The sequence below is a fragment of the Astatotilapia calliptera genome, chromosome 4, assembly GCF_900246225.1.
Source record: "Astatotilapia calliptera chromosome 4, fAstCal1.2, whole genome shotgun sequence".
Classification (NCBI taxonomy): domain Eukaryota; kingdom Metazoa; phylum Chordata; class Actinopteri; order Cichliformes; family Cichlidae; genus Astatotilapia; species Astatotilapia calliptera.
The window spans coordinates 22,843,293-22,870,108 of NC_039305.1; the positions used below are offsets into that span (position 1 = coordinate 22,843,293).

The 26,816-nt window shown below is 42.8% G+C and overlaps 3 protein-coding genes across 3 annotated transcripts; 2 read left to right on the plus strand and 1 right to left on the minus strand.

The window, feature by feature from the left end:
• Nucleotides 1-500: 500 nt before the first annotated feature.
• On the minus strand, nucleotides 501-3,758 carry mpst (mercaptopyruvate sulfurtransferase). The gene is made up of 2 exons (XM_026165540.1): nucleotides 2,878-3,758; nucleotides 501-1,995 (listed from the first exon to the last, which is right to left on the minus strand). Exons 1-2 carry the CDS (start codon nucleotides 3,479-3,481, stop codon nucleotides 1,697-1,699), a joined length of 903 nt encoding a protein of 300 aa, XP_026021325.1. The 5' UTR covers nucleotides 3,482-3,758; the 3' UTR covers nucleotides 501-1,696.
• Nucleotides 3,759-6,608: 2,850 nt separating this feature from the next.
• LOC113021096 (uncharacterized) lies at nucleotides 6,609-16,212 on the plus strand. Its single transcript, XM_026165541.1, has 4 exons — nucleotides 6,609-6,760; nucleotides 10,145-10,607; nucleotides 10,732-11,133; nucleotides 11,391-16,212. The coding sequence occupies exons 2-4, from the start codon at nucleotides 10,164-10,166 to the stop codon at nucleotides 15,288-15,290; spliced, it is 4,746 nt and encodes a 1,581-aa protein (XP_026021326.1). The 5' UTR covers nucleotides 6,609-6,760; nucleotides 10,145-10,163; the 3' UTR covers nucleotides 15,291-16,212.
• A 5,192-nt stretch (nucleotides 16,213-21,404) lies between these two features.
• Nucleotides 21,405-26,743, plus strand: mief1 (mitochondrial elongation factor 1). The gene is made up of 6 exons (XM_026165542.1): nucleotides 21,405-21,515; nucleotides 21,965-22,279; nucleotides 22,449-22,602; nucleotides 22,687-22,867; nucleotides 23,273-23,544; nucleotides 23,631-26,743. The coding sequence occupies exons 3-6, from the start codon at nucleotides 22,456-22,458 to the stop codon at nucleotides 24,465-24,467; spliced, it is 1,437 nt and encodes a 478-aa protein (XP_026021327.1). The 5' UTR covers nucleotides 21,405-21,515; nucleotides 21,965-22,279; nucleotides 22,449-22,455; the 3' UTR covers nucleotides 24,468-26,743.
• The last annotated feature ends 73 nt before the right edge of the window (nucleotides 26,744-26,816 follow it).

A 26,816-nucleotide genomic window follows, 5' to 3' on the forward strand; every position in this document is an offset into this window, starting at 1 on the left:
ATACTCTGATCAGTTTTTTATGAAGCTTTCAAAATAGCAGTCCTCATGATTGATTTAATGATTCTTTCTCAAACTGTAAATGCGTATTAGTGCACTTACACTTCCTGATGACCTACATGGTGTGCACAGAACAGCTGCACGTAGCTCATCCTGGCGTGAGCTATAATCCATAAACTTTATTTTGGCAATCGGGCATCTTTCCAGACACCTCATATAAAACTGCAGGAACCGGCTCAAACTGGTTTCCATTTCCTCTGTGTCAGCAATCTTTTTTTTTTTCAAAAACGCTGTGCATGTTTTAGAAAAAGTGTATTAAGTATTTTTAATTAGATTTTTATTATTATTATTTCTTCTTGGGTGCACACTAACAATGAATTACAATGACTTACGTTTTCAAAACTGGCAACTTTTACACAGTCCGATCAAGTGAAAGCAAAAAATCAAGATAATTTAACCTACACCCCCCCCCCCCCCAAAAAAAAAAAAAAAACAAAAAAAAACAAAAAAAAAAAAAACAGGATCTGAAACAACATGTTTCCTACAACCCTGCAGGTCACCTGAGGAAGCTATATCTGATCAACAGGGAATTTTGCCCTGTGTGGCCTTCTAACAAAGCTAAATATTTACTTTACTGGTTACCCAATGCACGTTTTCCTCCACCTCGTGAGCTAGACTTACTTTTAAAAGAAAAAGAAGATACCTGTGGTGGTACCCCATCAAAACGGAAGCACATAACATATTCAGGTTATTGTAATGGAATTCTAATGCATCACTTTTGGTTAAAGAAAGAACCAAAACAATACATACGAAGTGAAACTTTAGAATGTTACATTTGCTTAAAACATTAATTATTAAATTATTTGAAAGGTTTCTTACAGCTGAGGAACCTTACAACCTATAGTGTGTATAATATACTCGGGGGGGGGGGGGGGGGGGGGGGAAGGATGTTAAGGCGTAGGTTTAAAGTTCAGGCACAATCTGCTGTCCCCGTGTTGGTGCTGTTCCTACAGCATAATAATGCATGTTGCTCGAGGACCATCAGCGCAAGTGACCAGTTACAGCTCTGCGACTTTGAGAAATAAGATGGGGGGGAAAAAAACAACATTTTTTATTGAACTCTAACCTTTAAAACTGTGTAAAACAAATATGGGTGTGTCATGGGGTAGATGCAGTGGTTAGAATTGGTGCCACATAACAAGAAGGTCCTGGGTTTGGACCGACCTCCTGGGGGGAGTTTGGGTGTTATTCACCTGTTTTTGTGGGTTGTCTCCAGCTTTCTTTCGCAGTCCAACAGTCCTAGGCTAACTGGCAATTCTAAATGTGCCGGTGCGAACATGACTGGCCGTCTGTGCTGCTTAGCCTTAGACCTATCGAGGGTGTTCTTTCCGCTTCTTGTCTTGACACCTAGGCTCTTGTTAACCCAAAGCAATTTGTCTCCCCTGCATAACATTTGTGAAAAAATATGGTCCTAACCCTAACTAAACGGTTCAAGCCAACCAACTTGCCAGATTGCTCTTTGTCACTTCACATGACTTTTGAAAGCCAAAGTCTGAAAGCAATCACCTCACACATCTATGCAACTGGTCATTTGCGATCACAGTCCTAGAGCAACACTGTGATGCTGTGGGAGAAACACCAACACGGTCAGGTCAGATACACCTGTAGCTTAGCTCCCTCTAAAGAAGTGACTTTCCCCTCACGCCTTCTTTCCCTCCCCCTCTGAGATGATAAGTTCTGGTGATGCCTTTTGAAACCACTCGCACCAGGAACCATCATAAAGGCAAACCCCGGGATGCCCGAGCAGGTGGGCGGCCAGAATGACTTGACACGCTGTGACGCCTGAGCCGCAAGAAGCCCAGAACGGTCGCGTCATGTCCACCCCTGCATCCTTGAAAATCTCAGCCAGGCTCTCGGTATCCTTCACCTTTCCAGAGGGATCCAGCAAAGTTGTATATGGTATGTTGATCGCTCCGGGGTAATGTCCAGGCAGTATGTCTGTGACCGGGAGAAAGAAGAGTGAGAAATTTAGGGGACGTATCAACATGTGACAGGTTTTTATCTTAAATTTCTTCCATAGCTTTTAGCAGCATCTCCTGGACATCATCAGTGGATGTTTGCTTCAGTGAAAACCACCAAGATAGAAGCTGAGCACACAGTATCTGCTGGTTATCTGCACGTGGCTCAAGAGCTGTAATTAGCAGCTGAAATAAAATTTGGGTGATGGCTTTCAACACGGCTCACAGTTTCTATCAGCAGCTTTTTTTGTGTAATAAAAAAACCCTACAGAGACTCTTCAATAATATTTGTTTTTTAGTTATCAATTATCATTAGATTTTTTTCCTTTTCATTTCACATTCCGTACCTACTTCAGATTTTACTGTAGTTTAAGTTCACTATAGTAACCTGAAGAGTTATGTTCAGTGACAAAAAGCTGGAGCAGAGGGCAAGGCCACCACAGGGCACGGCCTTTGATAACAGCCAAAGGTTTCCAAGATAACAGCCAGTGTATACAGAGTACCTTAAAAAACAAAGTACAAGTACCTCTAAAACTCAGTGCTGTTTCAAAGGCAAAGAGTGCTGAAGCTAATTTATTTTCCTGCACTTTGTGTAAAAGTAGCTATTATATAAAAAGTGCTGATATTAGTATTTTTTGAAAGCATGTTCACTTTGGAGTATTGCACACAGCACTGTGTACACGATAAATGACAGCAGCAACATGTGAAGTATGCAAAGCAGTCTCATCTTTCTTGTTTTGATGCAAAACCCTACATGTTGTATCTTATGCTCTAAGCTGTTTTTAACCCTTGGAGAACTAACACGACTGACAGATAAACTGTTGGCCTCTTCTTAAGTTTAAACGCTTAAAGTTTGACTCACCATCTCGGGGCTCTGGCTCAGTACCCTTGAACCTGCCAGGAGACCTGGCGTCCACAACCTGGACCTGCTTGGTTCTGATGTTTTCCAGCACGTCCTCGTAGCTTTTAACCCACGACTGGTTCAGAGTGGCCTTAAACTCTCTGCTCTCCGGCTTCAAGTACTCGGACGTCACTGGATAGCCGTCAACCAGCCAGTTCTTGAAGCCACCATCCAGCAGCGACACCAAACTGTGCCCGAACAACCGGAACATCCACCACACGCGGGGCGCGCTGTACGCCCCGGTGTCGCTGGTGTCGTACACGACGACGTGCGTGTCATTCCCGATGCCCAGATCTCCCACATATTGCGAAAAGTAGCTGGCAGTTGGCAACATATGATCAAACGCAGAGTTCTTGTCGGAACATTCGTCCAAATCGAAAAAGGACGAGCCCGGGATGTGCTTCTGCGCAAACTCCTCTCTGGTGTTCCGTTTGGCTTTCGGCAGGTACCAAGAAGCGTCGAGAACGCGAAGCTTGGGACCGATCAGGTCATTTCTGACAGCATTTGCCAGCCACTGACCTGACACCAGAGCACGGGTCTGAGCCGCCATGACGAGCCTCTGCATGAAATACAAACCCGGAGCGCTAGAGGGAAGTCACTGTGCAATTTTGTTTTTGAGGAGCGAACAAGTTCGGCACGTAAAGATCATTTTGAGAATAAAGTCGCAATTTCGAATTACAGTCAAAGATGAAGACGGTTAATTTAAGACTAACCGCCTGTTCAGCTGCTCATTAACGGAAATATCTAATCATCCAATCACATGGCAGCAACTCAGTGCACACAGGCATGTAATGTAGGAATGCTCAAACTAAGCCAAATGGGGATGAACGTTTAATTCAAGTGACTCTGAATATTAATGACACACTGGTTGGTCTTAGTATTTCACAAACTGCTAATCTGCCCACCTGAGTACAGCTGCTGACCATTTCCATTTTTGACCATAGTGTACCCACCTTGTGGCGACAGCAAGTAAACGCACCACATCGCAAACCCGAAATAATCTCAAACTGGTTTCTTGAACATAACAATGCATTGATTGTACTCCAAAGTCATCACATCCTTTGGTATGTGGTGGAACGGGAAGGTCACATCATGGAAGTGCAGCAACGTTGTGACCCTATCATGCCAATAAGGACAAAAAAATCTGGACTTAAATCAAAGAATCAGAAGTGTCGTAACTTTTAAATTAGAGTGTTGGAGCACTAGAATTTTTCTTATTTAACAAGTAGTTCATTGAGAGAACAGAAGATGGAGAGCCTGAGATGTCTTAAGGAACATCTTTAAGTGCACTTTAAAAAAAAAAAGCCACTTTTTCTACTGTTACAGCGGAAATGTGGAACCTCTAAATTCACATGTAGAGTTTCTGCACTGAAACAGCAGTATTTATATAACTCATTTAGATACAGACATACTTTTCATTGCATCAGTTCTTATAAATACTGGCATATTAGTACTTTTTAGCAATGCAATTGAATCAATGATTCGATTGCATTTTTCAAACTTTGCACAGCACCATCATCAGTGAGATTTCCCCCCTTTGGTGGGACAGTTTCTTCTGTTCTCTACATGTTTATTCTCTTTAAATCTTTCTCTTTTGAGTTATGAAAAAATGTCTTTATCAAGCACAAAACGTCTTATGTATCCAATATTCATGTGAAAATTGCCCAATAAGTACTTTCTTGCTTTCTGAGTTTAAAACCGAGGTCACAATGAACTAAAAAACCTCAGAGTCAGATTTGTGATCAGATTTTATTTTTATCATTCATAAATCACAAATAAAGATGATAATCATTTCTAAATAAAGTTGCGTCACTGCTTATTTATCCTCAAAGCTTGCTTTTAGCCTCTGAGAACCTCTCAGACGAGGAAATACACGATGGCGCTGGCATCATGTGAGCAGCCAGCATCATGTGACAGGCCGTCACACTGGAGCCACAAAGCGGCTCACTCAGGTCCACCTGTGACCTCAAAGAGCTGCTTTAGCTCCTGCGTGGAAAGCATCATGCGGTCACTATCAAGGCAATTGGGAAAAAATGCATGAATCTGGAGTCTGGGATGCGACCTGGTTGGACGCCTGTAGGATAAAACACTAGTTTACATTTCTGCACACATCTGTAGCGCTGCTTAGTCAGGCATCCACACACTTTACATTTCCTGCAAACTCTTTTTCATAATCAGCATCACATGAAACAGTTTACGGTAGTTCCCCTTCCAGAATGTCTCACAGTCTTGTTGAGTGTTGATATACTGTAGGTGGTATTGCTGCAAAAGTGACAATGCATCTGTTTTCTTTTTGCATTCAACAGTAAGAGCTCTGAGTTTTAATGATAAAGAAAATTTTCATCACTCATGTTCTGAACAGTCTCCAGAGTTTGGTGACTTCGTTGGGACTCTCTTTTTCTCATAGGATTGATGCTAGTGCAGCATTAGTGTCTTTATTCAATAACCTAATAATACTTTAATAATCTCAGACACTGCAGGTGACTTTCTGTATTATTCTACAGTTTTTATGCTTCAATCTTTGTTTTTAGCCATTTGTTACGTACAGGTCGTCCACAGGTTCAGTCCTGTCTGCTGTGCTGTATGTATTTAATTAAAAACCGGTCTAATTAAATACATATTAAAGCATGGCGAGGGGATGTATTTAAATGCACATTTCATTGAACCTTACTGCAATGAAATAATCCATAATTGTGCATGGAAATGCTGTCTTTGTGAGATTATGGCAACATAGGCAACATATGTTTCTGTTACTATCCTTTTTTTTTAGAAACATCCATGCCGGTTTCTTAACAGTGAAAGAAATCCAACAGTCTCTCTGGATCATTTCTATCCAGAAGATGGAACTCTTCTTATGCAAACACATTTTGCGCAAAGACAAAAATCATCGGACAAAACATGTGGTGATAAAACATCTGGTGACAAAAGGTCATCATTTTGTCATGCTGTAGTTCCACCTGGTGACAAAATTGTGACATCTTGTCTGGTGAGAAAATGTCACTTTTTTTCAAAAGCAGATTTTCTCTTATAATTTTCATTTGAAAGGAGAAAATCAGAGCTCCTAAAACTCCTAAAGGGATAAAGATTGAAGGGGATGATGATGCACAAAGCAAGCAAAAACACGATCTGTAAATGTTTAGTTGCATGAAAAATATCCTCACATTATTTTCACATGCAGTATAACAAAGTGGTCATATAACTTTTCCTGTGAGCTTGACTATATGTGATCATTTTTTTAATCTCTACTTATTTCCCATACTCGTCACAAAATATTTATGATCTACAAAAAACTGCATATATATTACATTCGTGTGAACAGAAAAGTGCAAACACACACACACACACACACACACACACACACACACACACACACACACACACACACACACACACACACACACACACACAGATGGCGTAAAGCAGAAGTTGATCCCGGTATAAAAAAGGGGCACACCGTTAATGCAGATGTACTGTTGTCTGCTATACTAACACAAACTGCTGAATCTCTCACTTCCTAAGACGCTACCTGATAAAACTCCAGGAATTACTTTCCTGAGTGTATTTGGCAGTTTTTGCTGCATTGTGAGGGTCCAAATTGTGTGAGAGAGGATTAAAAAAAAACACTAGAGAAGAACCACTGAGGGCAGAGAGCACGAGGACGACTGAGTGAGAGGCATTGAGAGGTAGAGAAAAGGGACAGGCAAGAGACTAAATTGCTTAATTGGAGTCACAGCCTGTGTGTTATAGACAAAGCCTTGTCTCTCCAGTCCAACCAAGTTTTATTTCCACTGAGTGGTCTTCCACCCTACCAGCTGGCCAGATCTCGAGACATCTTCATAGCGAGGTAAGTTTATTTTATTCTAAATAAAACGTACAGGTGAATAAAGGTAAAGGGTTCATGTTCTGGTGTTTATGGAGCAGTTTTCTACTGTTACTGCACTCAAAGCCCTTCAAATATGATGAGGAGATAATGATTTGATTTGTATTGATGCAGTTACATGTACAGCATACAGCATACTAACGTCTAAGGTGAATTGAAGATATTTCTGAAGTACTGACCCTTAATGCACAGACTTCAATATTAAGAAATGTTATAAAATCAATTTTTTGTGGATCATTTTCTTCAGATAAGCTTTTGACAACTATTTCTGTGGCATGAGTTTTGTACGTTTTTGGAAATAAATAGTGCTTCAGAGGCTTAAAAAATATCTTTTTAACACAATTACAATAACCTTTGTTATGTTTTGGTTTCCTCTGCAGAAATATTAACAAAATAACACCCACCATTTGGCATAACCAAATGAAAATCTTATAAGAGATGAACTATAAGGCCAAAATGTCTGTAAGTGAGTTGATCTGAAAAGCAACATTTTCTAGTTTCTTAAACTAAACTAAACTGTGGTTCAACTGAAATCCAGGCCCTGCCTCTAAGAGCTTTGCTGGTGACCCAGTATGTGATGAGGTTAAAATAATAGATTTTTTTATTCTTAATTCGTTTAGATTTTTTCAAAAATAATGTTACTGTTGCTTTATTGCCCATCAGTTGGCTATTTCTACTCTATGATGTAACACACAGTAGTAGTTCTGGTAGCTGAGCTTTTGGAATCACAAGACCTGCTTCCCTGCAGAACCCAAATCCATCAGATGGAACACAAGATTCGGATAAAGGACAGACAGCCAGCATTGTGTGGGTGATTCAAACTGATGGGACCAATCAGGAGAAATCTAATTTCCCAAAAAGTCATTTGGCGAGGGACATGTTTCCTTGACGACCAGCAACAAAAAAACCCTGGCCAACTTAAGTTAGGGAAAGGGAGTAACTGCTTTCACGTGTGAGCAGATGAGCTTAGTTATGAGCCATTACAAGGCTCTGTATAGCTGTAGAGTGCTGGGGGTATTGTCTAATACAGAAGTAAAATCTGGATGCATTCCATTCATGTTCACCTCATTGAAGCACAAGGAAATCTGTGTTTCACTCAGCAGGCTCTTAAACATAAATCAGATAATTCACTTACAGGCTCCGCTAATGTGAGAATGGTTGGACATCATGTGAGGAAACCGTAAAGGGAAAATGTTCTGTTATACAGTAGCTATATGGACAAATACACTGCGGTGTGCCGGTTTGTGTAGTTTGTGTTACATGTGAGATCTGAGGTGTAGTTTGCCAATAAAAACTGTGGAACAAAACAGCTGTTAAAGCGAATTGTTAAATGTTGTCATTTTTATGCTTACCATCTCTACATTGTTTCATCACAGAGTTAAAACAATGTAGAGATGGTAAGCATAAAAATGAGAACATTTAACAATTCACTTTAACAACAGCAGTAATATAGTGATATATTGGAATATTATAATATATAGAGTAATATTTTGGAATATTCATCATTCTATGTTGATAAGCTAACATTTTCTAATCAGTACAAACACAAAAGGCACAGCTTAGGGTACAAGCTCTATACAAAAGATGCAATGTCACATATTTGTTTGTCAAGCTCTGTTTAAAGTTCCTAATTTTACCATTATGGATGTTAGCTAGCTTTGATAGAAGTTACATCCATAGCAGGGCCCTCGAATGGTAAGAGTTATGTCAGGGGTGGTCACGTGGTTCATGTAGATAGTTCCCTGGAGTGCTTAGCAGAAAATAGGAACATGTGAATATAGAGAGACAGAACTGGTAACTGGTAATTAATAATTATAAATACATTGATCTACAAAGGTTTTAATACCACATGTGTATGTAGTTAAATGTTGTGTTAGAAAACCTTACCTGATTACATATTTATGGTGGTATTACCCCACGTCTTCAGTCTCAGCTGACTGCAAGGCCAGGACCCAAGGAACTGATCTCCCAGTCCATTGTTCCCTCAGTGGTGCTGGTTTCAGTCATTATGCAATTGTACAGTTTATAAGATTGGGGAAACCTGCAGTCAGCTGAGACTGAAGAAGTCACTTGGATGAGTGATGAAACGCTTCGCCCACAAAACGCTACGTCCAGATGAACAGAATCAACTTTTGGGGATTTACTTACCTGGATGATTGAGCATGCATCAATATGATATCCAACTGCCTCTCTGAGACCAATTATAAGATATTCAAGGTTTTTGGGAGAAAAGCAGAAATGACCTCTCTTCCTGTCTTGCTCCTGTGACCACATTTTTAACATTTTAGTGGATCTGAATCTCCTCTTTCTGTCTCTGATTGATGGATACTTTTACAACTTGTCCTTCTCTCTTAGACTGACAGTTGAATATGATTATAGAGCCCTCCTTGAAATGAATCTACACACATTTTCACCCTCTTTAAACCAGTTCAACCATCTGCATGTCATTATCCTGAACTGTCTGAGATTTTGCATTTGAGGTTACAGTATGGGAACAAAAACATACTTTTAGGACAGTTATCCCAGGTCAGGTCATACTCCAGCTTAAACAAATCATCACAGCTTCAAGTATTTAAGCTGCTGTTCCCAGTTTTAAATTGTGTTAATCTGCCAATTTTTTAAACACACATACTGAAGGTCTGCTGTGTGTTGCTGGAGAAGTCCAGCAGTAGCAACAATTCCCCTACAGGTTCTCCAGAAAGTGCATAGTTTAGTTACTTTTACAAATATCTAATTATAAACCAAACCTCTAGATCCTTACAAAATGTGATTTAAAAACCACTTTTGACTGTCATATTACTTAGACATACTGTATTACAAAGTAACTGTGCTGCAAGAATAGTGTTCTACAGCTTTTACGTCAGCCCCATTTGTTTAAACTAAATCCATCAGTCTTCTGACTTGATAAATGTGCACAAGTATTGGTATCTGGTTCTTTTTGTCTTTGACTTTGATTTTTGACTTTGATTTTGATTTTATTGATTAGCATTCAAATTCAAATCTCAGTGAAAACAGTGAAAAAACAAACAAACAGTGAAAACAGAACAAAAATCCACCATAAAGAAAGAAAGCATGAGACAAGGCTAATCAAAAGGTATTGGCTGAAGCATTTGCTTATTACGCCAACCCTTTTCACAAAATATCTTTTTGTATGCAGCTCCTGTACACAGGGCTTGAAGAAAATAATAAAACAAAGCAAAAAACAAACAAAAACAAAAACAAAAACAAACAAAAAACAAAGAAAAAAAACAAAACAAGATCAGTCTTGGTTCTTTGCATGCTTGGAAAATCTCACAAAGTACCTGGAGCGGTCATGGACTTTCTCTCTTTTTCTTTCTTTTTGTCAAGCCTCCTCTGTATTAACAGGATGACCCTTCTCGACTACCCCATTCCAGATCTGGATGTTACCTTGCAAGAAGTGAGCCGTGTTCTGCAGCTTACTTTAGGACCCGATCTTTACCCAGAGTTCAAAAGTACGTTGCAACAACAAAGAGAGCTCCTTGAAGAAGCCCAGCAGAAATTAGCAACCAGTGCTGCAGGCCAAGAGAACTGGGTGACAAAGCAGTTCAAAAGAGGTCTGTTGTCTTGTGCTGACCCTCTCCCCATCTCCACAGCACTCCCTGTAGTTCTTCTTCCATCTAAAGCAAAGAAATGTAACCAGCTTAGTAGAGCAGCTGCTCTGCTCTGGGCAGCAGCAAAGCTTTACAGTGAGCCCGTCTTATTGGAAGGCAATATTCCAATGGAGCATACCCAGCAGGCTGAAGTATTCGCTGCCACCCGTATTCCTGGGAGGGTTCAAGATGAAATTAAGGTGAGATTAATAGCAGTACAACTATCTTGATGAATCCTAAAAGACTTTATTCTTTATCTATTGATGTACTAACCTACTGAATGTATATCAAATATTTTCTAATCTGTAGACTTTGTAATTGCAGATCTTCCCTGACAGCCTCCATGCTGTCATTACCTGTGTTGGCGGAGTGTTCCCTGTTGACATACTGTGGCGACCGAGCACTGGTGGGCCAGTTTCTGCGCGGTCATTTATTGACATCTATAACCAGCTTGCTCAGGTGATGGATCAACCCAGGGCAGGGAAACAAAATGATCCTTCATCCATTTGCAACCTCACAGCTCTGGAGCGTAAGACCTGGGCTGCGAGAAGGGAAAAGATCCTTGAGGAAGGAGGAACAGCACTGACATCACTGAGGCTGATGGAGAGTGCTATACTTACGCTCTGTCTGGAAGACTATGATGCACCCTCTGAACTGGCTGATATCCTCAATGCAGTGAGGCTGGGAGGAGGAGGACACAATCCATCTCTGAGATACTATGACAAGGTAATGGAGGGAAACTAGAACAAGCTTAGTTCAGCTGTATTAGCTCTTTACTGCGAAACTTTATTATAGTTTTAACAACTGTTAAAAGATTTAAAGCCTCAGAGTAGTAATTAAGAGTTATAATTAAATAATTTGTTTATTGCTTGCTGATTTGTAGAGGACATCCATCCATCCATTTTATACTACTTATCCAATTCAGGGTCAAGGAGGGCAAAGAAACCCAAAATAATCCCTTTCTTTTCTGTGTTTTTTGACAGGTGTTGAACCTGGTTGTGTTCAAAAACTGCACAGCTGGAATGGTGTTTGAGCACAGTGCTGTGGATGGGATGGTGGCTGGGCTTGTGACTGAACATGTGTATGATCTGTCGGAGACTGTTGACTTAAACCCACTGCATACTGGCACTGAAAACATGACTGGATCTGTTGCAGTAAACAATATTAATTCTGTTTGTCCCCATCCTCTAACATTCCCTTTACAGGGTGTAAATACCCCCCAACAGAGCCTCGATTTAAAAACAAACCACCCAGTTCTCACCTTTGACATCTCCTCCTATCCTGATGTCTTCTCTACTCTCAGAGGGCACAGAGGTCTATATGATGCCTGGATCAACTTCTCTTTGCAGCTCTCCATGAGGCAGACCTTTGGAGAAGCTGCTTCAAATCACATACTTGTCACACCTTCCCATATGCGCCACTACAAACATGGTCGTTGTGACCCTACATACTCAATCACCACGCATTCTCGTCAGTTAGTAGGTGCCCTGGCATCCTGCATTGGTCCAGATAACGCCATCCAATACACTACTGACCTACTGCAGTTGTTCCATGTTGCATTTCTGGAGCATAAGAAGCTAATAAAAAACACCAAAAGTGGTCAAGGTGTTGGCCCCCACCTAGCTGCTCTGCGCCGAGCTTTGCCATCTGAAAATCCCTTGAAAAGGTTCCTGGACCCCTTTGGGTGTCCATCTGTGTATCTGACAGGTACAGATCTCATGGAAGGAGTAGAGTGCGGAGTAGGAAATGTCTATGCTCAAGATCAGTTAGCTGTAACCTACCTTGGGAAGAGGGACAAGGTTCGCATTGTGCTTAATGGGAAAGGTAGCTTTGCTCTTGCACTAGACAAGCTCCAACAAAACCTCAAGATGAACCTGAAGTCATTGATGCTTCTAGCTGTTAGATATGCCATTGCAAGTGAAATGGGAGCCCTTGAGTGTCTACTTCAGCAGGGTCAAAGAGAGAAACTTAATGGAGAGAAAATTCATTATCCAGAGAGCACAGACAAAAGCACTGCTGGTAGTACCCTTGGCATGAGTCCAGACTACACTCTAGTGATTCATGGGGGTGCTGGAGAAGAGATAATGCTGAACTCCCAAGTAATAGGGGTCATTGAGTTTGCTCTACAAACAGCCTTAACTCTCGGATCCCAAGTGCTTCAACAAGGTGGCAGTAGTCTGGATGCAGTTCAGAGGTCAGTGGAAGCTCTGGAAGACTGCTTTCTGTTCAATGCAGGTAAAGGTTCTGTATTTAACAAAAATGGCAAAAATGAAATGGAAGCAACCATTGTGGATGGCAGTACAAAGAAGTCAGGATCTGTTGCCTGTGTGCAAAGTCTAAAGAACCCAATAAAAGCAGCCAGGTGTGTAATGGATAAAAGCTCACATGCACTGATCGTGGGAGACGGAGTTGAAGAGTTTCTTGAAGAGCTTGAGGAAAAGCAGAAGCCCGTTGGCCCTGAGTATTTCTACACTGATGTACGTCACAGAGAGTTAACTGCAAAACTCAGTAGTGGAAAAAACTCCAAAAACAATCATCCACAGACAGTTGGTGCTGTGGCCTTGGATCGCTGGAATAGATTGGCTGCTGCAACCTCTACAGGCGGGTTGGTAGGAAAGCTGAAAGGGCGAGTTGGGGACACAGCAGTAGTAGGAGCAGGTATATATGCTGATGAAAAGTTAGCCATTACCTGCTCTGGAGATGGGGATGTTTTTTTGAGGAACACAGTTGCTCAGAAAATAGCAAGTCTATACCATCATAAAGGCCACAGCCTTAGGGAAGCGTGCAGAGAAGTGATAGCTGAAGATCTGAAGGAGATCTGTGCTGGAATCATTGCTCTGGACGCTAAAGGTGATGCTGTCATTGAGACAAATGCTGGTGTGATCTTTGTGGCCTCAATGATTTGTGGCATTTCACGAGTAGAGGTCCTCAGACCCCTGAGAGATCCCCCTAATGTTATCTGGGAAACAGATGAGCTTGTTGCTTATCTAAATCTCAAACCCTGGATCCCTGGAGCAACGATTCTGACTAGAAAAACTCTTAGTGGGGCAAGCAGCATCTTCCACTTAGCTACAGCTGATTTTGTTGCTATGCTACAAGGAGCAAGAGTTGTCTCAAACTTGTTATGTGAGCGACTGGGAGTGCAACGTTGTGCCTTGGTATTCAATCCAAGTCCTGGTGAGCCAGCACAAATCAGACTCCTCCCTCTTCATGGCTTAGAGCCAAAATGGCAGCCCCATCTTGCTAGTGAAGAAGAGTTCCACGCTTATAATCCTGGCTATTGCACCTCAAAAAGTGGTCCACGCTGGGATAATGAAACACTGGCTCGGGTTCAAGATAAGATTAGAAGTGCACTGCCAACACCAAATGCACCTTTTTGCTATGATTTTTTGGGGGACCTATCCAATGACAACCTGTTCAGTCGCATTGTTCGTGGGGAGCAGCAACAGTGGAGAGTGTGGGAAGACAGTGAGTTTGTTGCCTTTCTGACACCTTATCCAAACAGTCCTGGTCTAACTGTTGTGGTGCCACGCAAACCTCTGTCCAGTGACATCTTCAAACTGAAGGAACCTGACTACACGGCACTGATCTTGGCCACTTACAAAGTTGCTCGACTGCTGGAAGAGGGGATGAAAGCTCCAAGTGTTGCACTGATCTTTGAGGGATTTGAGATCGACTATGCTCATGCCAAGTTGATCCCTCTGTTACCTTCACCAGATGGCACTAAACCTGCTGAGCTGCAAACAGAATGCTTCCAAAGCTACCCTGGATATGTTTCATCACTGAATGGCCCACCCGCTGACTCTGAAACCCTCAAAACCATCCACTTGAAAATTACCCAGTGCAAGCCTGCTCGTTCCTGGACAGATCCTGAGTCTCACTCCATGGCAGCCATCAAGAGCCAGTGGTATCGAAACCTTTTCAAGATCCAAAACACTCTTTTCCACAGCACAGTGGAATACTTCAACAGTTCCTGCCAGTACGCATATGCTCTGACACCTCTCACCACTGACACCATCTCCTCACCAATGGGCTTGGGTTCTGACTCAGAGCCAGTTTCTGTCAATCTCCTGGGCCAGGGTGTGTACCTTGCTGACTCAATGCAATTTGTACTGGAATACTTCCTTCGCTTCCAGGAAAACCTGCCAGGGACCTACTACATATCTCCCAGCTTCAGAGGGGAAGATCCTGATGCCACACACTTAAACCAGTTCTATCATGTGGAGTGTGAACTGCAGGGTGACATGGACAATGCAATGTCCATAGCAGAGGGATACTTGGTTCATCTCACCAAGTCCATGTTGAAGAAACACTCAGATATAATCCTGAACACTGCTGGGACCCTTGCACATGTCACAGCTCTGCTCAGTAAGCTGGAGGGAAAATCCAGACTTTCAAGAGTCTCTCTAGACCAGTCCATCCCCATGATGCCCTCTGCTGACTGTTTAGAGTGGGTCCAAGATGGTCAGCCGAATTTTGGCAGAAAGTTAACACGTAAAGGAGAGCGGGTTTTAATTGAGAAATATGGTGGAGCTGTTTGGCTGACCGAGATGGACCATCTGGCAGTTCCATTCTACCAAGCATATGTGGAGGGCACTGGGCAACGCAAAGCCAAAGCTGCCGACCTTTTGCTGGGGCTGGGTGAGACTGTAGGTCTTGGTGAACGCCATTCAACTCCTGAGATCGTACAAGAGGCTCTGAGGCATCATGGAGTGTCAGAGAAATCTTATAAATGGTACATTAACATGCGCCAAGTGAAACCACTCCTCACCAGTGGATGGGGTATGGGGACCGAGCGCTACTTGTGTTGGTTGCTCCAGCATGATGATATCAGGGATATACATATCATCCCCAGGATGAAAGGGGTTAAGTACATGCCTTGATTATGAGTTTTCCACATTTTTCAAGCCATTGAAATTGACTTGAAAAATGGCTATAATGCATGTGGAATTGTACCATGAAAATGTTTCAGTAATCCCTAGATTACTAGAATTTTCCACATATGTCTTGGACAGAAGAAATCTCTTAGAGCTCCCTTAGTGCAACCTGGTCATTGACACTCTGCAAATTTTTACAACTCCAGCAGAAGCTGTAAAAGAAAAAATATGCATTTAAATGTAGAGTGGTAAGATCACAGCATTAATGTGTGTGGAAATGCATGAACCGTTAATGGATTTTGAATTATGTATACATGTTCTTGTAATGAGACTGATTTTCACTATTGACAAAATCATTATTTACTGGGTTTAAATTGTAGTAAGTAAATACATTTTAATTGAGTGATAATTTGATGACTTTACATAAACGTTGTATACTATTTTAAGTGTCACCTCTTTATATTTTTTCCATGATGTCGTGTTTTTTGTTGTTGTTTCTATCACATTACCTTTTTATGTAAATGTTTTTGCTGAGGTCAAATGGATCGTGACTCACTGATGTTTGCACTCAGTATTATCGATATTCAAAAGAACTATTGGATCCAAAATAAATATCAGTGACAGATTCGTATGGATTACTGATGTATCCAATTGACCCTTTTCATAGGAGATCTACATTCTTGAGACTAAGAGATATATGTTTTCATGCCATTGGAGTTTATCAGAAAAAAAATCAGAATACGTTAATAATCCTGTTTAAGATAGTTTAATGATATATATCAACTGTTTAAAATGATAACAGTGTCAGCTGCCTCAGTGTCATTTGGCAAAGTTGGTTGGATTCACTGATTCTCCAAATAGTCTCACATTGCTCAGAGCTATTTGGTTTATTGTTGATTTAATAAACATTTGTTGATGCAACTAAAAAGATCATGACTTTGATGTTCTTATAAAGTCTTACATACACATACATATTATATATATATATATATATATATATATATATATATATATATATATATATATATATATATATATATATATATATATATATATATATATTAGATTAGATTAGATAGAACTTTATTAATCCCTCGGGTGGGTTCCTCTGGGAAATTTGATTTCCAAAAAAGCACAGCACCGACAGAAGTTACAGAGTTACAGAATATTATATATATATATATATATATATATATATATATATATATATATATATATATATATATATATATATACACACACACACACACACATATATATAAATACAGAGACAATATAAATAAAATATACGAAGGGGATAAATAGAATAAATAGGAATAAAAATAAAAATACAAGTGAATTGCACATTTCAAGTATTGAGTCTATTGCACCGTTGACTATTTACAAAAGTATTGCACAAAAGGTATTGCACAGTGAGGTGAAGAGGCACTACAGCTTAGTTGTTCCCCCCTCCTTTGTCCTCCTGTTTCCCCTCCCTCTCCCCTCCAGGGAGGAGTTAAACAGTCTGATGGCGTGTGGGACAAAGGAGTTTTTAAGTCTGTTAGTTCTTGTCTTTGGGAGAATGTGTGTGTGTATGTATATATATATATATATATATATATATATATATATATATGCAGCTGGATAGCGTAGTGGTTAAACTACACGCCTTTGGAACAGAGGATCGCAAGTTCGATTCCTGCCTGGGGCGTCTGTATCCAGTAAGGGTCCTAAGGCTAGACCCCCTATGCTAAGCAAGCCTACCGCAGACATGAGCGAGACAGATAAATATGAAGGCATGCCGGCTCGGACGTCGCCCGGATCAACAAGGTCCGCGTCAGGTGTTGAGGAACCAGGGCACCCTGACGAAAAGTGGGCTACTGGAACAAGAAGGCATTGGTGGGCAAGGGACGAAAACAGGGCGTTGTTGGAATGCTACTACGCAAGTAACCCCGGCGGAAGGGGCTACATGAATAGGATGAGGGACCTATGGATTCTTCGATACCCAACATCCACAATGACGGCGAAACAACTAGTAGCTCAGTGTTCCAACATTCGAAAGAAGGGACTGCTCTCACAGCTAGAGATTGACGAGGTACAACACAAATGCTACGGCAAGGAGGAGTCAGGACGCCAGGTCAGGGGGGAGATATCATCACCCCCACCCGAGATTGGGTACATAGCCCCAAGTGCGATAGGAGAAGGATCGTTGAGTGCGAGAGGAGCTGACCTGAAAAATAGGATCATGGCCAAGCTTGAAACCTGGATCCCCCGTAGCCGGTTACCAAGATTACGTGAAGTACCCTCAGAAGGTCTGCTAGATGATGTTAATGCAGCACTACGGGCAATACCTACAACCACGATTACCGACACTAACAAGCTGATCTACAATACGGCAGCAGTGATCAGTGAGATGCTTGGCTACAAGTTGAACAGCCACAAGGGGCAGTACCCTCCATGGAGAAGGAGGCTAGAGGGCAAGATCAAAGTAGCACGGAGGGAGGTTAGCCAACTAACGGAGTTGCAGAAAGGTGCGACAAATAAGGTGCCTAAGAAATACAGCAAGCTGTCCATACCTGAGGCCTTGGAAACTGCCAAGCAAAGACTCACAGCCTTGGCCAGCCGCTTGAGGAGGTACACCAGAGAGATAGAAGGCAGGAGAATAAACCAGCTGTTCTCCACAGAACCAGCAAAGGTGTACTCTCAGTGGCAAGGGAACAATAAGAGAACAGCACCACCAAGGCTGGAGACGGAGCAATACTGGAAGAGCATATGGGAGAAGGATGCAACCCATAACGGCAATGCTCAGTGGCTAGTGGATCTGAGGGCAGACCACAGCGACCTCCCTGAACAGGGTCCAGTAACCATCACAGTGGCAGATATCCAAGAAAGGGTCTCCAGTATGAAGAGTTGGACAGCACCAGGGCCCGACATGGTTCACGCCTACTGGCTGAAGAAGCTGACTGCACTCCACGAGCGTCTGGCAGCACAAATGAACCAGCTGCTAGTTAACGAGAGACACCCGGAATGGCTAACTGAAGGCCGGACGGTCCTGATCCCCAAGGACCCCAAGAAGGGACCGGTCCCCTCCAACTACCGACCAATAACCTGCCTCAGTACTACATGGAAGCTCCTGTCAGGCATCATATCGGCTAAGATGAACAGGCACATGGGTCAATACATGAGCGGGACACAGAAAGGAATTGGCAAGAATACCAGAGGTGCAAAACACCAGCTACTGGTAGACAGAACAATCAGCCGAGACTGCAAGACCAGACTGACCAACCTGTGCACTGCCTGGATTGATTACAAGAAGGCCTATGACTCAATGCCCCACAGCTGGATACTGGAATGCCTAGAATTGTACAAGATCAATGGGACCCTAAGAGCCTTCATCAGGAACTCAATGGGGATGTGGCGTACAACACTAGAGGCCAACTCCAAGCCCATAGCACAAGTTACCATCAAGTGCGGGATCTACCAAGGAGATGCTCTGTCCCCACTGCTGTTCTGCATAGGCCTGAACCCCCTCAGTGAGATCATTAACAAGACTGGCTACGGATACCGACTACAGAACGGAGCAGTTGTCAGCCACCTCCTGTACATGGATGACATCAAGCTGTATGCCAAGAGTGAACGAGACATCGATTCACTGATCCACACTACCAGGTTATACAGCAATGACATTGGAATGTCGTTCGGACTGGAGAAGTGTAGTCGGATGGTAACAAAGAGAGGGAAGGTAGTCAGAACTGAGGGGATTGAACTACCAGAAGGCAACATTGCAGACATAGAGGACAGTTACAAGTACCTGGGGATCCCGCAGGCAAATGGGAACCATGAAGAGGCCGCTAGAAAGGCTGCAACCACCAAGTACCTGCAGAGGGTCAGGCAAGTCCTGAGGAGTCAGCTGAATGGTAAGAACAAGATCCGGGCCATCAACACGTACGCCCTGCCCGTGATCAGGTACCCTGCTGGGGTAATAGGCTGGCCAAAGGAGGAGATAGAAGCCACTGACATAAAGACAAGAAAGCTCCTTACCATGCATGGAGGGTTTCACCCCAAGTCCAGCACCCTGAGGCTGTACGCTAAGCGGAAGGAAGGGGGCCGGGGACTGGTGAGTGTCAGCACCACAGTCCAGGATGAGACAAGGAACATCCAAGAATACATTGGGAAGATGGCCCCAACTGACCGAGTGCTCAGTGAATACCTCAGGCAGCAGAAACCCAAGAAAGAGGAGGGAGACGAGGAACCATCATGGAAGGACAGGCCCCTGCACGGTATGTACCACCGGCAGATAGAGGAGGTGGCTGATATCCAGAAATCCTACCAGTGGCTGGACAAAGCTGGACTGAAAGACAGCACAGAGGCACTAATCATGGCAGCACAAGAACAAGCTCTGAGTACAAGATCCATAGAGGCTGGGGTCTATCACACCAGGCAAGACCCCAGGTGCAGGCTGTGTAAAGATGCCCCAGAGACAATCCAGCACATAACAGCAGGGTGCAAGATGCTAGCAGGCAAGGCATACATGGAACGCCATAACCAAGTGGCCGGCATAGTGTACAGGAACATCTGTGCCGAGTATAACCTAGAAGTCCCGAGGTCAAAATGGGAGATGCCCCCAAGGGTGGTGGAGAATGACCGAGCTAAGATCCTGTGGGACTTCCAGATACAGACGGACAAAATGGTGGTGGCTAACCAACCGGACATAGTGGTGGTAGACAAACAGAAGAAGACGGCCGTAGTGATCGATGTAGCGGTTCCGAATGACAGCAATATCAGGAAGAAGGAACACGAGAAGCTGGAGAAATACCAAGGGCTCAGAGAAGAGCTCGAGAGGATGTGGAGGGTGAAGGTAACGGTGGTCCCCGTGGTAATCGGAGCACTAGGTGCGGTGACTCCCAAGCTAGGCGAGTGGCTCCAGCAGATCCCGGGAATAACATCGGAGATCTCTGTCCAGAAGAGCGCAGTCCTGGGAACAGCTAAGATACTGCGCAGGACCCTCAAGCTCCCAGGCCTCTGGTAGAGGACCCGAGCTTGAAGGATAAACCGCCCGCAGGGGCGCGCTGGGTGTTTTTTTTTATATATATATATATATATATATATATATATATATATACATACTGTTCTCCACAATAGAGAAAAATTACAGAAAGTTCTTTCTTGATTGCATTAAAATTGAGTGCATCAGTTTTCATCTTTTAATATTAATTAAATGTTTATTTGTTTGTCAATTTTAATCCATCCTTCCAATAAAATTTATTAGAAAAAAGTGACACTTGGACAAAAAATTATGCTGCATGCATTCACAATTTTAACATGAAACAGCAACCAATCCTCCAGACAGAATTCCAGAATCAGCAGTTTAGTATGAAAGAAAGAAAAGTATGAAAGAAAAAGTATATCTTTGGCTTAGATTTTTTAAAAATAGCCACAGCTGATGCTTGTCCAGGGTCTCTCTGGAGGGTAATTCCAGAGTTTTAGTGCAATGATAGCAAATGCATGAGCTCCATTTGAAATAAGCTTTAAATGCGGGATGCATATCCACCACATTTGCAGGCGCGAGACCATTTAAGGCTTGAAACACAAATAGTGCCAATTTATACCTGATTCTGTAACGTACAAAAAGCCTTCCAACACCGGAGTGATGTGAGCTCTCTTTTTTTGTCCCAGTCAGTAATGTGGCTGCAGCATTTTGGATAAGAAATGACTGACTAGCTCCGGTGTACAGTGCATTACATTACCCGTGTTTAGATACAACAGACATATATATAAAACCCTTTTCCAAATCAAGTTTAAGAAAAAGTTCTTTGTCTGGAGATTGCTGTTACCACAGCAAAATAGTGAAAACACAAAATTGAAAAACATCACCTTTTTGAACTTTAAGACCTCAGTACTACACAGGTATCAGCTATAACCTTATTTCAATATAGATTCATAGTATTAAATTTATTATTATTATTATTATTAAATAAATAAATTAAAAATAAATAAATGTTGTGTCTTTGTGATTTTAATAAATTAAAACTGAATTGAAATTAAGGCACAATTTCTTAAAAATATAATTCGACGGACAATGTTATTAATTCAAAATAAAAGCGTAAAAAAACACTAAAAACTGACCCGGATATACTGTATGAATAGCAGACTATTTGTTTCCGGTTTCCACTATCGAGTCTGACCCCCGGCTAGAGCAGAGGTCTGCTTCCCCCAGAAGACAAACTATCTTTGGTCCTTTTTTCCTGAGAAGTAGGTGGCTTAGATTTGTTTTGTTGTGTCTTTGTGTGGCTCGTTTATCCTCGCTCGCACAAACGTTTCAATGACCATATTTTGTCCATAAAGCTGGCTGAAAGTAAGGTCAGCGCTTGCTTCGGCAGCTAGTTAGCGTGTTGTGCTACAAAGAGATGTGACTTGATCCAGCCATTTTCTAAAGACTAGTGAGCCTCGGTATGTAACACGGCAACGCTTTCTTTTCGCTGATGAAACGATCCCATAACATGTGCCAGAAAACAGACTTGCTTGGTTAGGTTTACACAGAGGCTAACGTGGCAGTCTGAGCTGACGCTGCAGCTGTGTTTTTACAGCGTGTGGCATGTTTGGTTTTCCACTTTAAAGGTTGGATTTTTACACGGATGAAGCCATTTCTAACTATCACTTCAGTCCTCTAATCATCTACCCTGTGCTCACCCTTTGCACAGGAGCAAGGGTATCCCCCTCCTCTCCATGTGTGATCCCTGATGGGCAGCTGGTCTCGCAGTGCGGTGCTGGAGCTCTACAGGGCGCTGCTCCGGGCAGGCCGACACCTTCAGTACACAGACCGGAATTACTATCGCCGCGCCGTGGCTCGCGAGTTTCGCCGCTGCCAGGCACTGACGGTCCCAGAAGATAAGGAGGAGGCCCTTAAAAGGGGCCGGTTCTTTCTCAGCAGCCGACTGGGTGGGCTTATGTAGGAGGAAGGGGATCAGGGGCCATCAGGTGGTGGGTTAAAGGTTGTCCGAAGGTACATCTTCCAGGTGGGTTTACACGTAAAACGTCAGGAGTAAACAGACATTCTTTGTAATGGTTTAGTTTGTAGGAAGTGATGTAAACAAGATCACATGGTGATGAGCTATCCACTGATTTCTTGGCTCTTCCCACCCTAGGCATCCTGACTCCACTTCGTCTTCTTTTTTTTTTTCCCAGTGCCAGGATGGCGGGGGTGAACGGAGACCGAAAAGGAAAGAAGGATGATAATGGGATTGGAACAGCTATTGACTTCATGCTTTCAAATGCCAAACTTGTGCTGGGGGTGGGAGGGGCAGCCATGCTTGGCATTGCAACACTAGCCGTCAAAAGAGTGAGTACTATCATGAAAAGTGTGTGTGTGTGTGTGGTGCGGGGGTGGACTAACTAATACCAATACAATGAATTTTATGTGCAGATGTATGATCGTGCCATAAGTGCTCCCACCAGCCCCACAAAGATGGAGCAGACAGGAAAGAGAAGCTGGGAGGAGCCTGCCTGGATGGGGTCGTCCCCGAGGGTTTTAAACCATGACATGAAGTCCACAGTTAGCAGGTCACTGCAGTCTCTGCCCACTTCTTCACATGCTTTTGAACCAGGTGAGGGGAAGCAAATTGTCCTTTAATTTATAACTTATATATGAGGTAGACTATCGGCCAGCTCTCATCTTTTTTTAAATGTTTTTGTTTAATCTGCTGACAGACAGCCTGTTTGGAGGATTCTTGCTCTTCCTTTATAGTGGGTGCTGGCTCGTTTAAGTTTAGATACCCAGCTGTTTTATACTAATCTTTAATTGTAATGTTATAGAAACTGTAGAAGCCCCTTCAGTTAGTCTTCGTAGATTTAGTTCTGTCATATTAGAATATTTAGGGAACATAACCGTGCCACTCCCATCCTATTACACTTTTACCCATCGCTTCCTCCTGAAAGCGCAGATGAGGAAATCTCACAAAATCCTGCTGCACTTATTAAAACAATGCATCTGTAACTTGTTTTCTTCCCAGACTGTCTGCGAAGGGCTGTGGGTCGAGCTGCTGTGGGAAGAAGCGATGCCACCCGGTCGGATATGATGCGGGCCCGGATGCGTCTGTCTTTGCAAGAACACCTGTGGGAATTTTACCAAAATAATGTCAACATCCCTGCTGAGGAGCAGGCCATGGCCAGGAGGGCGGCGCTGGACATCTGCGCTGAGCTCAGAGTGTTTCTTCATGCCAAACTGCCTGACATGCCGCTCAGAGAGATGTACCTCAGTGGCAGTCTGTACGATGACCTTCAGGTAAGAGCGCTTATTTTTGGGATTGTTTTTTTCATAATGACACATTCATTTAATTGGAAACCCTTCTCCCCTGTTCTGCCTCCAAGGTTGTAACAGCCGACCACGCCCAGCTCATGGTGCCTCTTGTCTTGGAGAAGAATCTGTGGTCGTCCATCCCCGGAGAGGACACGATCATGAATGTCCCAGGTTTCTGGCTTGTCCGTAGGGAGAATTTGGAATATTTCCCTCGGAGCAGCAGCTATTGGGACCGATGCATGGTCGGAGGTTATCTCTCCCCGAAATCAGTGCTTGAAGTCTTTGAGAAGCTTGTTGCAGGTTCTATTAACTGGCCAGCTATAGGGAGTGTCCTCGACTATATCATCCGTCCTGTGGTTCCCGCCGAAACGCTGACTCTGGAGGTACAGTACGAGACGGACAGGAAGCTGTATGTGGACTTCTTGCCTTTGCTCGTGATGGAGGATGGAACCTCACTGATTGCCAAACCGCACCGGTTTGCTGCAGAGCGCCACGAAAACCTGTGGCGGCAGAGCTTCCGCGTGGCCGAGACCGCGCGGCTCAGGGCACTAGATCAGGAGGATGGCGGCTGCCGCTGCACCTGCCTCAAAGTGGCGAAGGCTGTGTGCAAGCTCAACCCTGCCCTTCACAAGCTCAACTCCAGCCAGCTCACTAATACCATCCTGTTGCTCAGTGAAAAAGAAGGTGACTGGACTCAGGAAGCGCTGGCCGACCGCTTCCTTCAGCTGCTACGAGCGCTAGTGGGGCACTTGGAGGCTGGGAAGCTGCCGTGTGCCCTTAGCCCTAAAGTGAACTTGTTTTGTGAGCTGACTGATCAAGAAGTGGACGAGCTAGGGTATACCCTCTACTGTGCGCTGTCTGATCCCGGGGGACTGCTGAGAACTGCAGCACAGCCACCACACCTCTGAATGGTAACGCTGAGCTGTGACGAGGTTGAGGGAATAAAAACATGTGCATGGAATAATCCTCTCTTGTGCAACACATGCTCTCTTGATTAGTCATGGCCTCCTCTACATGCAGAGGCCCGTACACACAGTAGCAGTTACTCAAATGTTGGGGATATGTTAACATTAAAGACGTATCGTTGTGATCCAAATATTATTTTGATCTCAGAGAACAGAGGTGGTTTTTTGGTGCTGATGGCTCTCACTAAGGCCATTGTGTTAATGAAGTTAAGAATGGATGCACCATTATGGTCGAGTGTTGAGTTCCTGCAGAAGACTTGAAATGTGTTACACTTGAAGTCCAGTGTTTTAGGAATACAGACGTGTCCGATGCAGGTCAGGGTTACATGAACCGATTGCTAACTCAGTTTTTGGGATTTGATTCAAAGAACAGAGTGTAATGCTGCGTGTGTGTATGCCAACTCAAAAGTTAATAAATCGTTAATCATCCTGAATGACATCTGCGAGGAATCTTCATTAATACAGTGGCTGCTTTTTATTGTATGCTTTACGTTACCTCGGGTATGTGAAAACAGTCATTAAGTGTGTGTTTGGAACGTCTGCTGTTTGCATGTGTTAATATGGAACAGGTTTAAATACAGAGTTGTATGTCCATGTCTTGCTCCACACCGTTCAACCAAGGTAACTGATTTAAAGTTTACTATAAATAGAAAGAGGACATTTCTGGGTAGTCGCTGGTTGATGAAATTCCCCAAAAGGAGAAGTAAAAAAGAGGATTCATGTGATGATTGAATACAAAGTTGCTCTTTGTTTGCTTTTGCTCATCTCCAGACTCATGTTTGCTGCTTTAATCCACAGGTCTGATATGCTTTAATCCTAATTTTGTTCATTTTCTCTCATTACTAGTGTCCTGCTGTAAATTTGGAACAACGTTAGGCATTCAGGAGGACTGAAAGCGCTGTATCTCTTGGCCTTTGCTTTAATTTCCTGCTATTGCTCTAAACTATATCCAGTATGTGTTGCATTCACTTGCTCCATCTGGGCCTCCGTGTCTTTAGTAGCAGGATGGTTCTTTTGTGTTGGCAGTTTTTCCGCCGTTGTCCTCGTGCAATTTGAGAGTTAAAGAACAACAAACATGGTTTTAACCCGCAGGGGGTTTTGTTTGTCCTTTGGGTATACCGTATTAGTCTCAGTATTAACTGAAGCCTCAGATCACAGTCAGAGTAGAGCCTGTTGTCTTTGTGTGCTTGCATATAAACCCTGATTAACTTGTCGGTGCCAGTCTGTTGTGTAAGTTGCCAGACACAGATTAGAGCAGCGCAAGTCCACATCAAGCAGGTCAAGAGCACGACTACTGTTTATCAGTACTGCCGCTGTGACACATAACAGATCTGTGTGCCTGTCAGATCGTCCTATATTTGACTAGATTACAGGTGCTAATGTTTTGGCTCATGATCTGATGCACAGGGATCTACCCATAGATCTTCAGTTATGTAACAGCAGCTGTAATAGCCAGGGTTTCTAAAGTGAAATTATTCTATCAGTTCATGGTCAGGTGACCGGTAGAGTAACTATTATAGCTGCCTCACTGACAAGTAGTCTCAAAAACAGTATTCAAAATATGTCATCCAAATAATCACATGACCGCTGTCTGCTGTCACTTTTAGCCTTAGAGTGAAGAAAATGCAGTGATATGGAGTAAGTGTCCCCTCAGTCCCCATCCCACTATTTGTATTGTGTACATAATGGAGGGGTCGTTTATAGTTCCGTTATGCGTCGAGTTAATAACCACTTACATGGTGATGATGATGATGATGATAACAGTAACGGGGGGGGGGGAAATAAATATTTTTGTATTTATTGTACATTTGTAACCAAAAAGAGCTTCATATTTATTTGCACTGATGCAGGTTCAACATGTAATGTACTCCTTGTTGTGCTTCATTAAGTGCTTTGATCTGGATGTGTGGACAAAAAAATGACTACAGTAGATCTTCTTTCTCTGCAAATTAAGTGTCTTCCTTTGCTGACCTAGTTTATGCTATAAACAACTAGGGGAGTCACTGTGCCACATTTGTAATGTTGTAAACAAAACCCAAAGTAGATCACTACCTCTACCTTGTGGAGTGCATATTAGCCATAAACCATGTTGCATGCTATGTACTTTTCCCAGCTGTTTTTTTTTTTTTGTTTTGTTTTGTTTTTTTTCCCCCCCAAGCTGAACATTGAACAGTGCAGCTCTTTGTATACTACATTAAAAATGAAAATGACATTCTGCACCCTGTTGTTTTTGACTTAAAGCATATTGTGGTTCCACACTGATGGGTTACAACTAATAAACATGTCTCCCAA